General features: G+C 53.3%; 1 protein-coding gene across 2 annotated transcripts; it reads right to left on the bottom strand.

Moving 5' to 3' along the window:
* Nucleotides 1-19: 19 nt before the first annotated feature.
* LOC104141582 (acetyl-coenzyme A synthetase 2-like, mitochondrial) lies at nt 20-13,967 on the bottom strand. 2 transcript variants are annotated; one of them, XM_068946546.1, is made up of 15 exons: nt 13,799-13,967; nt 13,433-13,697; nt 11,654-11,750; nt 10,096-10,295; nt 9,251-9,426; nt 7,699-7,851; nt 4,822-4,969; nt 4,143-4,280; nt 3,812-3,904; nt 3,279-3,391; nt 2,556-2,682; nt 1,726-1,853; nt 891-954; nt 437-558; nt 125-346 (listed from the first exon to the last, which is right to left on the bottom strand). In XM_068946546.1, exons 2-15 carry the CDS (start codon nt 13,629-13,631, stop codon nt 170-172), a joined length of 1,935 nt encoding a protein of 644 aa, XP_068802647.1. In that variant the 5' UTR covers nt 13,632-13,697; nt 13,799-13,967; the 3' UTR covers nt 125-169. The 2 variants fall into 2 exon arrangements, with proteins under 2 accessions (XP_068802646.1, XP_068802647.1); XM_068946545.1 differs by having other exon boundaries at nt 20-346; nt 13,433-13,889.
* Between the last annotated feature and the right edge of the window lie 516 nt (nt 13,968-14,483).

The following is a 14,483-nucleotide window of genomic DNA, read 5'->3' as shown; positions in this document are numbered from 1 at the left end:
AGAGGCAAAGGTTTTGAGGATCTCTGTGTTACGGAAAGTTTAGTTTGAGACTCTGCTGTGGAGATTCAGTCTCTGTCACTTAGCGAGCACCGGTTGCCCAGTGATGTTTCTGGGCCAGGCCCTGATTTTTACGGTGAAGGGAGAGAAGGTGGCTGCAGGGAGAACCAAGCTAGTAGCTCCTCTGCCCCTCCACTAGGCGCTTGTGTCTCTCTATGATCTGCTGCACAGCTTCATAGTCATCTAGGGTAGTGAGGTCTCCAAGTTCACTGGCCTTGTCCTCCACGATCTTCCTTAGCACCCGACGCATAATCTTTCCGGAGCGCGTCTTGGGCAGCCTGTGTGTGACCTGTGACAGGAAACAGCAGAGTTAAGGCTGAGGGAAAGAGAGGTTGACCAGGCTGTAGGGGTGGGTCTTGGACAAGCCTGTAGGTGTTACCTGAATGTAGTCTGGAGCTGCATACTTAGCAATCTTCTTTGAGATCAGCTCTCGTAGCTCAGCAGTAAGAGTCTCCTGTGTGTAGCCGCTATCCTTCTTGAGCACAACAAATACATAGGCTCCTGGCAGAAGGACCATCACATTACTGATGACAACAGGCAGTGTGTGTTCCTGCAAGGCTATGTGGGCCTAGTGCCAGGAGAAGTGCTTCTCTGCTGGTTAGCCTCAGGGAATGCTTTGCAACCTCAGCTATAAATGCTTTTGGCCACAGTGTTGCTCTCTTGGTGTTTCTGCCTTATGCAAAACTGAGCTGGTCTCGTGTGTAGGTTGCAGTGACTGATGTGACTCCCAGTAATGTGCTGTACTATGGGGGTGAGTATGATAGTGCTACTTGCTGCTGCAGGACATAAGCCATGGGAGAGGGATTTCAGGAGCAAGAAAGCAAGTGCCTCACCTTCTCCCTTGATCTCATGCGGGTAGCCGATCACAGCAGACTCTGCCACTGCCACGTGGTGATTCTGGAACAGAACAGGGCTGCGGCTCAGTTCAGTGCTCTTGGCAGACTAGCTGCTGCCTAGGAACTGCAGTGGTCACGTGGAGAGACAGGGAAGGGCCTCAGATGGCCTTTGCTCTTTTCCCTTCCTGCCTCAGCAGATCTGTTTGCAAAGACCAGTCCCTGCCTCTGACTGCTTTAAGCTTGTGCCTCCTAGAGCCTGTTCTGTGCCTTCAGGCTGCTCCAGCAGGTCTCATAACCCTTACTGGCCCATAGATGTGCCCTGGTATCTCACAGGGATGGGGAAGGGCACGCCACTGAAGTGCCTGCTTGGCTGCCAGTTTGGAATTCACCTGCTTACAGCATGAAGCTTATTAGGCTTTGTCCCTCCCTTGCTGCAGAGGCCAGGGAGACGTATGGGACGAGCTGAGCTAAATGTCTTGACCTCAGCACTAAACCAATTAGACCCGGCAGAGGAAGGGGGAGTTTAGTGCTGGGCATAGCACAGCCATGGTATAGATTAGCTGGGGACATCCCAGAGCAGAAGGAAAAGCCTAACCCTTGCTAAGGTGGTGGCAGCAGTGTCAGGCCTGTGTTACGCAGAGGGAAGAGTCCGGGGGAAGGAAGTCAGGAGCAGAGCTAGAAAGAGAGGGAGGTTGTTTCCACAGGCAGGCAGTGGTCCACACTGCTCCCTGCCGCTAAAGCGGCAGAATGTTTTTGGCCTGGTATTTCAAAGGGGCTTCTCTGAGTGCTACTGCCTCCTTGGACAGCTTTACCTCCTACCCACACCTCTTACCACAACATCCTCCACCTCTGCAGTGCCCAGCCGGTGCCCACTGATGTTGATGATGTCATCCAGCCGTCCTGTCAGCTGGTAATAGCCCTCACTGGTACGATAAACACCATCTCCAGTGAAGAAAAACCCTGCAGTGGCCAGAGCCCTCAGTCATTTGTTGAGCATGAGCAATCCCCCCACTTTCTTCCCTTGCTGTTCTCTGGGATGTAGTAGACCCCCTTCTCCCCTCAGTCAGCACGAGGGCTTGTGCACTCTGCTTCTTCCTCTCAAACACTCGGTGTGAAGGTGCCTACCTCCCTTGCTAGTCTTTTGCCTCAGTTGGTACCTGGCGCATCATGAGGGCCTCTCCCTAATTCTGCTATGTGTTGGCTGATACCAGACCTTCATCATCACTGTGAACCTCAGGCATTTTGCCCTAGTATAGCGCCCTGAGGTCTTGCTACTTCTCCCTTTGCCTTCATGTTGGAAAACCCACGCTCTTGGGTTTGCTCAGTGCCTCAGGATGGGTAACAGGAGCTTACAGGATTTACAAGACAGAAGCACCAAGAGGCTTCTGCCTTGCTTGGGGGTTTCTGGGGCAGAAGGAAAAATCCACTGTCCTAAAAAAAAAATGTGTCCCTGGGGGGAAGGTGGATTAGAAAGGCCCATTCCCATGAGAGTACTGGGACCTGAGGCATGGTGAGATGCAGAGCCTCGGCACAACTGAAATTCTGTGAAAGAGCAAAGTAGCAAGGCCATCTCCCCCAAGTTCCACCCCTGGGCAAGAGACCAGCAGTCAGACTGTACCCAGCCCAGCACCCCCTCAGTGACCTGCCTCTCATTTTCCTTACCTGGATAAGGAGTCAGGTAGGTTTCCAGAAATCTCTTATGATCATTATAAATGGTTCGTGCCATACCTGGCCAGGCCTGAGAGATGCAAAGGGCTCCAGAGATATTGTTTTCTAGAAGGACATTTCCCTGTGAAATAGTTAGCCTTTTTAATAACTGTGACTGAGAGATAATTGGGATGTTCCGTCATTGCCTTACTTCTGCAATTATGCCCTGCAACAACCCCCTACCAGAAATGCCAGAGAAAACAGTGAGGAGAGTCCTGTGTACCCAGCTCCAAGGGGGCAGGCCGTGTCTCTCCCAGTAGAGCTCTGCCACCAGCTGCCTACTATACTGGGATGCACAGCCCCTCCAGCTAGAAGCCCAGCTACCTCAGTAGGGCCTTAACTCCTCTTTCTTATTTTGAGTACCAGTAACTTGTTTTAACCAGAGCTGCTGGCACAGTTAAATGTAGCACAGTCCCGGGGTGCTGGAAAGCTAGGCCAGGGAGCCTTAGCAGAGTGTCGCTTCAGGACAGAGCAGTCTAGAAAATAGCAATTTCTACACCAGTTGGAAGAAGTTGCCACCAGTGTCATCGTTAATCCCATTCCAGTAAAGAAGGTTGCTGGCTAACAGAGGTGAGAAGGAAAGGCACACCTGTAGCTCTCCACTCCCTTCAGCAAGTACAGGCTACAAGGAACTGTGGGAAAGTGGGCCAGTGTCTGAGCTGCAGATTATTAAGGTACCTTATCGTCCAGGAGGCAGGGGCTGATCCCAAAAAAGGGTCTCATGGCCATGCCTGGAAGGATCTCATCTCCAGGATTAGAAGGACGGGGTGAGATACAGATGCCTCCTGTTTCTGAAACGAACAAGAAAGCAGTCTTCACCGAAGGCGGGAAGAGAAGAAAGCCAGGTAATACTACCGAGACATCAGCCTTCACCTTGAACGTCGCTACGCTCTGCTGGACCGTAGGCTGGGCCTGGGCTTGCCAGAGACAAAGTCATTTGGACAAAGAGCTGAGAAAGGCTCTTTGTAGGAGGACGATCCTGCTTATTTACTTTAGCAGAGATCTGCTCCCTGCAGTCTACTTCCCCAGGTTTCTCTAGGTTAGTTTTAAAGATCTCTGTCACGTTTTGATGCCCATGGCCTTTTGTCTTATGGGATTGCTCATACAGGTGTGACTGCTCCCTCTTGGGGGAACAGTCTTTAGGCTTACTCCTAAAGCTTGGAAGAAGAGAAGCTGGCCATGCCTGGAACAAAGGGTCTTATGCATCTTACCAGTTTGCCACCACGTGTCCACTATCGGGCACCGTGCTTCGCCAACCACACGGAAGTACCACTCCCATGCCTCCTTGTTGATAGGTTCCCCCACTGCAAGGGGAAAGGCAGAGGGACAGAGCTGAAAGGCCAGGTCAAAGCCACAACAAGGCAGAGCCATCCTTGCAGTAAGCTACTACTGCTTTAATGGCCTCTCCTCCTTTTCTGCTGCACTTGGCACTCATGGGGAGAGGCCCTCTCCTGGCTGTTTTACTCTCTGAGAGCAGCACAACCTGATGCCGAGGGTCCAGCCCAAGGATTTGCTGATCCAGCCCATGCCACCAGCGCTTACCTGAGCCAAGAACCTTGAGAGAAGAGCGGTCATATTTCTTCACCCATTCATCACCATATCTCAGAAGGAGGCGGATAGCAGTGGGCGCCCCATAGAACTGATTAATTTTTAACCTCTCTACTGTTTCCCAGTAGCGTCCTGGAACAGAAACAGGGCCAATAAGCACAGGTTCCTCCAACCTGAGCCCAAGATAGGGAGAGAGGAGGTAACAGCAAGGGCTCTCTAGCAGTATGTGAGCCAAGCTGAGCTCCCCAGGGCAGGACTGAGCAGTGGCAGTCCAAGAGGAGCAGTAGCCTCTTTCCTTCCACATGACCTAGCTTCACTGCTCTCCCTGCTGCAGGGAGGGATAGGGAGAAACAGCATCATCCATGGAGAAATAACAATGACTTCCTAACAAGAGAGAGAGACACTTCCTCTAGCAGCTCTGCCTGCTCCCGCTACATGTGGCACGGTCCATAGTCTCCACTGAACTGTTCTACTGTCAGACTCCCATCACTCCCACAGCAGCAGAACCAGTGATCCCTGTGAACTGGCATTCAGGCCTTCCCTTCTCATGCCATTCTGCATGGCAGAGATGCAAAACCTTGCTTGGCATCAGCACAGTCGGCTCCTTGCCTGCTGCAGTTCTGGCAAGGTGATGCTACATTTCCTTGCTCCCACAAGTTGCCTTCTCACTCACCAGGGTTGGGATGGACAGGAGTGCTCTCAAAAAGGACTGTTGTGCCACCATTGCAGAGGGGGCCGTAGACCACATAGCTGTGCCCGGTGATCCAGCCAATGTCTGCCACGCAACCAAAGATGTCCCCATCCTGGTAGTCGAATACATACTGAACAAGGGAGGACAGGCAGTGAGTGGTGTAGCCTGGATGCAGGACCTTCCCTCCTGCCAAAGGGGATGGGGGGGGGGGGCACTGAGATCAGTGTACCCTCCCAGCTCTAGTGCTATTGCTCACTGCATCCCTCTGCCCTCCCACCACGCCCAGCAGTGGCACCTTGTCCCCGCAGAGAGTTTTTTTAAATATTATCAAAAAAAAAAAAAGTAATTCAAATTCAGGTGCTTTATGAATGCACAAGAGAAGAGAAACAAATTTTTTAAAAGCCACAGGCAAATTTGCTCTTTTCCCTGGAGGAGAACAGCAGAGGAGAACTCAAGCACTCTTATGGCTGGAGACCATTCAGGGTGAGGATGATCCCTCTGTATCCACATGACTGTATGGAAGGAGAGGAATTGCAGGCATAGGCAATGTGGTAGAGGATGCTCATGAGCCACCTCCAGACACTGCTGGACTCCACACTCCAGACACTGCTGGACTCCACACCCGCTGTGGAGTCCTGAGCACAGCAGAGAGCTCAGCAGAGGAGCACTGAGGCAGCAAACAGAGCTACCTGTGGGACAGATCATGCCACAGTGCCATTACACAGCCAGCAGTACAACCCTCTCAAGCACTGTGCTCTGAGAAGCTCTGCTCTCCTCAGGCAGGATGTTGTGAAAGAGAAATTATGAAGGACCTGCAGTGGTCAGCGGAGCTGCTCAGTTCAAGGAGGAGAGGAAGCGATTGTGGCACCGTACATAATAAGGGCGAAACACGTGTTGGGGGTTCCTTCCCTTCCCCCAAAATACCACAACAGAGCACAGTCAATGAGAATGAACAGCAGTTAAGGTGAACCTGATAAGGTCCTTCCTAATCACTGCTGAGGGACCCCTGAGACAGATCCCTAGGGTTCCCTGTGCCTTTGCCTCTCACCTTCCCTGCTGGAATGAGCAGCTCTGACCTCTTGCCCACCCCTCAGACTATCCCTAGACTATAAGACTAAGCAGGGTCTTTCCCCGTCACCTACTATGTGCAACCCAAGTGCTACTGCTCCCATTTTATGAGAAGACCCATTTTATTAGAGGCTAGATCCCTCCCTCAGCCTGGAGCCACCCCAGCTGCCCCCTGGAGCTGACACCTCTCTGGGTGCTGAGCTCACCCTCTCAGCTGGGTGAGCTTGGCAGAGAGCAGGACATGCCCTCGTTTCCTTTGCCTCATGTCTTCCTCAGAAGACCCCTGGCTCTAAGGCTGGAGTACTGGGAAATAAAGTCTGTTCTATGCAGGACAGGATTTACAGCTGTCAGAGTGACAGCAGCAGGTCTACTTTCCTCAAGGACTTGTCATTTCCTTTGCTCAATGCCAGGAAAGTTCCTAGGGACCCGACTTCTACTAGCCCATTGTTTCTCGCCTTTTACTCTGGAATCTGCTATTTCAGACCTTCGTATCTCTTATTACTGTTCCTGGTGTGCAGGGTGCCAGCTCCCTGTGAGGGAGAGCTGGCCAGGGCCTCACGTGCTCGAGGGAATTGGTCATGGAAACTTTCCCTGCTTGGTCTGTCTCTCTTTAACTCAGCAGTGAATTATGGCAGCAGCAGTCTGCCACATCCAAATGAGGGAACTGAGCAGTAATTAATGCCAACCCTGTGTCATGTTTTCCAGAGCACCTGGGTGCTAACACAGCCACATGCTGCTTGCTCCCTGCATTTCCATCCCAGGATAGAAGCCCCACCGCTCACAAACCAACTCTGATGTGCTGGGGTTCCCAAATCAGGCGTTTCATGCTGAGCTCATGCCAACAGGACAAATGCACAACAACAGGGCACTTGAGAGGGTTAAGCATCATGCTGGGTACAGCTGTACAGATAGTTTAGCTCACAGCAAAGCCAATGGCTTCCACACATCTCCTCCCTCCTTCCGCAAGGCATATACCCCACAAAGTCTGGCCTCCAGCATTTCTGACTGACAGAGAGGCCCCAGCCAGCACTGAGTTTGCTGTCCCATAGGGTGCCTGGTCTGAAAGACTATTGAAACTGGCCTGGCCATGTAGAGGGAGAGCCAGACCCAAAGTAAAGGGAGTGTTTGAAGAACACTCCTTCTTCCAAGGCACTCTATTTAATGTCTTAGAAAAGACCTCTCCCCCAACCGCTTGGAGGGACTCCTGAAGCCAAGTGCTGCTTCATACTGCACTCAGTGCCCTTTTATCCAGCCCAGTTTGCTTTGGGAATACTGCCGCAGGGATTAGAGGCTTTCCTCTTCTTAGAATTGATCCACACTGTTCAGGTGTGGACTCTTTGTTTTTAGGGCACTCTCCAGTTTTTGCAGATATCCCCAGATTTGCCTCTCCCAGAAACACTACCTTTGATCTCCCACCTGAGCTAGGATAGTTAGGCTTAGGGGAGAAAATCTGGGGTTTCTGGAGCAAATTGGCTACTTCCTCATCACCCATCAAAATAAACTTTCTCTGGCAAGGCTGAGCCACCCAGCCAGTGACTCAGAATAGGATAGGGCAAGGAAAGAAAGAACACAGGCCAAAAATGTAGCTTGTAGGGGTATATGTTGAGGAGGCCCTATTCCAGACCACATGTTGCTCTCCCCCACTACCTGGATGGAGATGCACTCCACAAGGACTCCCAAAGACTCTGCTCTGGATAAAGGTGTGTCTTTGTGCAAGAAGATGGCAGGTCTATTCCCAGCACTGCCTATGAACCACTGGCTCATGAGTGCTGTATGCCTGGGATTCATTACCTTGTGTGTGAGGGCAGCATAGAGCAAGTAACCAGCTTGGGTATGGACCAGGCCCTTGGGTTTGCCAGTGCTGCCTGATGTGTAGAGAAGGAACAACATGTCTTCGCTGTCCATAGTGACAGGCTCACAACACGCATCCTCTTTCATCATTTCCTGCAACAGAGACCATAGCAGTCCTAATTCAGAGTCTCTCAGGTTTCCCTGTTTTGTCCACACACCTGCTTGGTTCATTAATCATTTGCTGGAGTCAGTAGTCCACTACAGTGCACTTCACATAGGCACACTTTTGGCTCGCTCCTCTATTAGTCCACACTGACTGAGCCCACAAAGTCAGGTCTGGCAGTGTGGCAGCACTGAGCAACACAATGACAGTCTTGGCTTCTGCATAGCACTGCTTACATCCCCAAAACACCTCCTTATCCTGGCCTGGCTGGAAGTGGCAGGAGACTGCACCTCAAAAACATGTCTGCACAACACACTCCACCAGCCAGTCCAGGCCCCAGCTCACAACAGCCCCAGCTCACAACAGCCCCAGCTCACTTGCCTTCTCTTACGCCTGCTGCTGGGTGTTGCAATTTCTTCTTTACCGCATCTCTCGGATCTGTCCCCAGAGTGAAAGTTGAGCCTACACCTCAATTAATTGTCACTTTAACCACTGGATCCTCCATTTCTCCCCATCCAGTAGATGTCAGATGCTGCTGCCTATAACCATGCAATTTGTCCACCACCAGATTCCTTCACTGGCTTCCTTTCATCAACTGATCAGGACTTCTTCTCCCACAGGCCTTGCCCACCTCTCCTCCAAGTCTTCTTCTGACCACCTGTAACACCCTACTCCCAATGTCTGATCCTTCTCTGCTTTTGTACCTTCTCTCCCTCTGCTCAAGAGTTTGAACTCTCTTTTGCCTTGGTGAGCTGGCAAAACACTCTCCTCAGAGGAGATCTGCTGAGTAAGAGACAGCTATTTTTACACTGTCACTTCTTGGACCAGCAAAGAAGTCTTCCAGGAAGCCTTTCTAATGCTAATTGATTTCAGACATGATGAGCACAGACAGAGAGAACTCTACTCAGTTCCAGGGAGCCAACAGAAACGCATGACAGGGTCTCACCTCTACAGAAGGAGTCAGTACTTCATCCTGGCAGCCTGGACATCACATCTGCCATGAATAACAGGCACACAACCACACTACCTGCTCACCTGGGCACAAGCTGCCAGCTGTACTCACAGAGAGTGCCAGGTACATGAGCAGAGCTGTGTGTGATCTCTGTGGGAGACCAGGGCTGGGCTCACAGCAAGTGCATCGGCATGGGGCTGGGGGGTTTTTTAGCTCCTGGTCTACACTGTCACAGGCTCTTGTTGGTGCTGCCTGCCCCTGACAGTAGAGGGATGGTGCTGTGGGAAGGCTGACAAGTTATCCCTCCTGAGTGCTCCAGGGACTGTCCTGGACTCACAGGCAGCTCTCGCTCTCACTGCTGCTGCAGGACACCATCTCCCTCCGCTCCCAGAGTGCACTATCCAGGGGACGTGGAGTAATTCTGGGCAGCCTCTCACCTCCTCCAGCGGCACATCCAGGGCTGTCATGGGAACTTTGTTGTCAGTCCTCATTGAAACTAGAACACGTTTCACTCCTGGGCACTGCTTCACAGCCTCGTCCACCATCTTCTTCAGCTCAATGACCTTGCCGCCTCTCAGCCCCTGGTTCACTGTGATCACTGTCTCTGACTGGGCTGGAGAGGGCAAAAGAAGAGCCATGTAAACAGCTCTGCCCCTCACCACCTGTCACACACCAGTCTGGCTCTATCATGTACCCAGCATTTCCTACCCTGCTCCTCTCACTCCATCTCCCAGTCCATTACTCATATCATTTAACAAAAGCAGTGGCTTTTTATCTTTGTTTCCCATTCATTGCTGCCTTTGTTATGCCTCCTCAGAGGAGAAGCTGTACTCCAGCCCCTCACTCCCTTTGACGAAGGAAAGAACCGGTCCACCCCTCCCTTATTGCAGGAAAGCTCAGCAGGCCACTGCTGCTCAGAGGGGCTTATGCGGGTCCATTGCAGCTAGGCAGAGTCCCACAGGCTGAAGAATATTTAGTGAACCCATGACACCTCCTGGGGTACCAATCCCTGCTCCATGGCCATATATTATGGCAGGACACCCTCACCTAGCCCAGCGAGTCTTACTCAGAAGCACAATCTGTACCAAGCCTACACCTTGGCTGGGCTCTGCTTTGGTGTCATGGCTTGAGAAATTTGCCACTGGCAGTCTTGGTTGCAGGAGGCTACAGGTATAGTCATCATGCCCCGAGCTTCCCAGCTATGGAACCAGCAAGCTCAGTAGTACTCAGCAGTCCCCAAAGGGATACATGGGATGCGCCCCTTTTACCTACTGGCTCTTACCATCCTGGATCCTGTCTGCCAAGGACTCCGCACTGAACCCAGCAAACACCACAGCGTGCACAGCCCCTATCCGGGCACAGGCTAGCATGCTGGCCACAGCCAGCGGGCATGGGGGCATGTAGATGATGACCCTGTCACCTCGTTTCACCCCTTGCCGTTTCAAGGTGTTTGCAAGGCGGCATGTCAACTCCAGCAGCTCCCTGCTCAAAGAAGCAATCATGTAGTTAGAAACTTTCTTTCAGATCTTACCCACGTGCATGGCGGGGGGGACCTCCCTCCTCTTGAGAGCTTTTCAGAGTTGCAGATACACAGCTTACATCCCTAAGCACCCTAATCTTCCCCTACACTGGAAGCCCATGGGAGAGCTGTGAACATGTCAGTGGGAAGGAAGGGAGGAAGCAGTCACAAACGTGGGCTATTACTCATGGAGATGAAATAAATCAGAATGACCTCTGCCTCTGTATAGAGCCTTCCTCTGATCCACACATCACTAGCCAGTGCTAGAAGCAGGCCAAAGGGCTAGCAATGGCCACTGGTGAGTCCTGTGGCTCAGCAAATTCACACCACCTCAGTCATCTTGTTGGCTTTTCCCATTAGGGCCTGCACTTCTCTCATCAGCCCACACAACTGCAGCAACACTTTCTGCGCTGCAACACTATGGGACATGCAGGAACAGTTAGGTATCTTCCCCCTCCTGCAAAAAAACAAAACAAAATAAAACTGTGCTTTGTTAAAGCTGGGAAGGCCAAGTCTTCTGGAGCTTGTGCACTACCAGAGAGAACAACAGCTGTAGCAAACCAGTGAGCAAAACAATGGCTTTCCCAGAGGAGGAGCGTCACTCCCAGAGACAAAAGCTTGGCTGTCAGTGACTCGTTTCTTGGAAGGTCTCTCCAAAACTAGATGGGGAGATTGGTGGGGAAAGAATGGTCATTTGTCATGTGAGGCCTGGAGCCAGATGAAACAAAGGACTTGTTCTGTGTGAGGAGAGATTGAAGTGGAAGCTGCATGGAGACTCAGAGAGCAGGTAAGCAGAGCAGGAAGGTTAGAGTTCCCAGACCAATCTGCAGGGTGGGACAGGCAGTCTCTGCAGAGATCCAAGCCCAGCAGCAAAGACCATTTATGCATGAGCACTTAATTTCCCAATACCCATGGCCACCACTGGTTCCAGCAAAGAGTAGGGCCTTTCCTGCAGCTGTGAATCTGGCCTCTCCTGCAGAGCATTTACCTGCAAGTTTAGGCACCAGGAACACTGCTGGGAACACGCATATGGGGCTCTCCCACAGAGTCTTACCTATAAGCATTGCAGTACTGTCAGGAGAAGTTTGTGTCTGCCTCCCCAACTGGGTAGGAACTGCTCAGGGACCAGAGGATTAATCAGGGGGTAGGCTGAATTCTCAGATGTGCTCAGGCAAGCCAAAAGCCACCTGCTGTTGATCTCTCTAAGCTAAGGGATGCTGTATTGCTCAAATGACACACATCAGCAGATCAGTTAAGCCCTGTGCAGCACTGGTGCAGGCTGCAATATGTCTCTTGCGCACACTCAGAGATAAGTACCCACCTGTAGGTGACCTGCACCTGCTTCCCTGGTTCATCCTTCTCCCAGATTAAGGCCACTTTGTCTGGGGCTACGTGGACATGTCGGTCCAGACAATTCACTGGAAGAGAAGACCCACTGTCATTGCTGGGGCAACTCTCAGTACCTTTTAACTCCCAGAAAGCCAATACTAGCAGTCCCATTTTCAAATTACACTGAGGGCTGAGTGGGATTTTGCTTGGCATTAGCCTTTTGCTTCCACTAGAATACATCTTTGCTGACACCCCGCAGCAGGTCACAAGCGCCATACCAAGCCTGATATACCCCCCACCACACCAATACTCACTAATCCTCACTATCAGCCTCCCCCTTATTTGCCATCTAACGCAGTTCAGTATACAAACGGCCTCAAGTCCCTTTGGAGGCCACATCCCCTGTAGCGCCCTCTGTGGGCCTCAGAGGGCCTAGCAAACATCAATTCCACCATCACTCTCCCCAGCACTGACTTCAGTAGCGTGCTGCTACTGAAACAGCAGCTCCTAAATAACAAATTTAGGACTAAGTGAAGATCTGTGCAGGAAGGCTGCAGTGTCCAAGATAGAACAGAGCCAGGATGATGACTGCAGAGTCCCTAGGGTTTCATGGGAGGCTGAGACTTTGGTTGTAATTCTTCTGCCAAGAAAACTTCCTTGCATTGCTGGCAACTGTAGTTTCATCAGGAACCTTATACCACTCAGTATTTTCCTTAGATCTGCTCCTGAGGTTACGAGATGATGCAAGAGGCATCATTTGCACGTAAAAAAAATCTTTTTCTCATGAACATTTGTGGTTTTCCAGGAGAAAAATAAACAAACAAACAAACCTGGAAGTGGGAACAGTAGGATCTCAAAACCCAAAGGCAAATAACTCCGGCTCTCCTGCCCAAATGTATTACTTTACTTACGACCTGATTTCTGGGAGACCTATCTTTGATTTGAACTCTGGGATCAACAGTGGGGCGCGCACATTCACGTACTGAGCCCGGTGTGATCAGTCCCTATTTTTTCCGGCGGCGAGATCCCTAAGGCAGTCGCCCCCCAACCCAAGCTTAGAAGAGAACACAGCTATGAGGGTCTACAGTATTACTCATTGCTCCTGTATTTTGCTGCCTGCAGATATGCATTTCCTTAGCTGGGCAGGAATAAATCAATACAACGCTGCCTGCTGAACGCTGTGGGTTCAGCTCTGTTGTCTGCGGTCCTGCACAGCCGAGCAACTGCTGTGCTGAGGGACCCAAGGGGGCCGAGTGGGGTTTTGATTGGGAGAGCAGCAAGGCTCCCAGCTCACACCAGTCCAGCTGCAACCACTCCAATGTGACCCAGTCCCTCCCTCATGACCGGTCATGTCGGTACACAACAGTCACAGCTGGGCCAGCTGTATCTTAGGGGGATCCCCTCACTCTCGCTCTTCACCTGTGCGCTCAGATCTGCTCCCGGGGCCAAAGCACGTCACAGGGAGGCACTTGTAGGCACTCGCCGGGCTCCCGCGCAGCGAGGGGCAAACAGGTCATCCCGGGACAGCCCACCCCCCGCTTTGCTCTCCTCCACCCAGAGGCCAGCCACTGGATCGCCGTGCTCAGCCGCTTCCCGCAGGCAGAGACGCCTGCCTCACCCCCCACCCCAGCCATGGGGCAGCTTGGGGGCAGGGAGCTGCTCCTTGCCCTCCCCGCTCCCAGGTGCAGCGAGCCACGCTCTCCGCCTGGGGAGGTCCCTCAGCCGGGCCCAAAAGGCACGGGGTTCCCAAGGGATCGGCCACGCTCCTTACCGGCCACGTTGAGCTGTCCTCCCAGGAACCAGGCGGCCCGGCCCTCACGCAGGCTGCAGTCCTGGACGGAGCGGAAGGGGGTGATCCAGGTGAGCCGGCTCCTCCCCAGCGCTCCCCAGAAGGCGTCCCCCTGCTCCACCGACACCTTGTACAAGCCCTGGTGGTCCTTTGGCCCCGGGAACGCAACGGCTTCGGGCATGTACGCCGTCAGGGGCCCGCGGCTCCAGCCTCGGGCCGTCGCCAACCCTCGGGGGCACCCGGAGGCCTGGAAAAGAGCTCTGGGGCAGCGAGCCCTGGCCAGCAGCCAGGCCATGGTCTCAGGGCACAGAAGGAGGGGGTCTCACACTTCGCGGAGGAGACGGATACCTGGAGCCCTCTCTTCTGTTCGGGGTGCTCAGCCCGGGCAAGACGCGCCGCGATCACAGCTAGCCGCGTCTCCCTCTGGCCGTCAGAGGCAGGCGTGCCCCGCGCAGGGAGCCCCCGGCACCCCTTCTGCCCCTGCCTGCCTGCCTCCCTCTCCTCCTCTCTCTCCCACACCAGTACAGGCAAAAGAAATACAATCCCTTTTATGGGAGGGGAAAGGGGTGTGTTGTGGAAGTATTTGACTGAAAGTAACCTTCATGCTAATCTGAGTCCTGACGGCCTCTCTTGAACGGGAGCCAGGTTCAGCTGCTGCCCGGGCTGCGCGCGGCAGCCGAGGCGCTCGGGGCCCGGCCCCAGCAGCCGGCTGGGCCCGCGGCCAGCCAAGATCCCGGCCCGGCCCCCTGCTCTCCCCCCAGCTCGCCCCTCGGGGCAGGCACCCTGCCCTCGGTCCCCACAGCTCCCTCGCCACCCCGCAGCCCCCCGCCCAGGGCAGCCCGGCTGTGCTCGCGGCGAGGGGCGGCCGCCCGCCCCCGGCTGCTCTCCGCCGCGGCCGCCGCAGGCTGGGGACGCGTCCCCTGCCGGCCCCGCCACCGCCGCCCGGGCAGCCTGCGTCCTCTTGCCCCTGAAATGGGGATGTCAAGGTTGGCTCCCTCCCTGTAACGCCAAAGGGTGTCGTTTCTGCCTTGTG

The sequence above is a fragment of the Struthio camelus genome, chromosome 5 (assembly GCF_040807025.1).
Source record: "Struthio camelus isolate bStrCam1 chromosome 5, bStrCam1.hap1, whole genome shotgun sequence".
Lineage (NCBI taxonomy): Eukaryota > Metazoa > Chordata > Aves > Struthioniformes > Struthionidae > Struthio > Struthio camelus.
This window is presented reverse-complemented; position numbering and strand designations above follow the sequence as displayed.

Coding starts and splice junctions, on each gene's coding strand:
- LOC104141582 (XM_068946545.1), bottom strand. CDS start 13,745: ATGGCCTGGCTGCTGGCCAGGGCTCGCTGCCCCAGAGCTCTTTTCCAG. Junction 10,296..11,653: donor CAGGTGCAGGTCACCTACAG/GTGGGTACTTAT, acceptor TTCTTTGAGCAG/GGAGCTGCTGGAGTTGACAT. Junction 3,905..4,142: donor TCTCAAGGTTCTTGGCTCAG/GTAAGCGCTGGT, acceptor TTCCCCTTGCAG/TGGGGGAACCTATCAACAAG.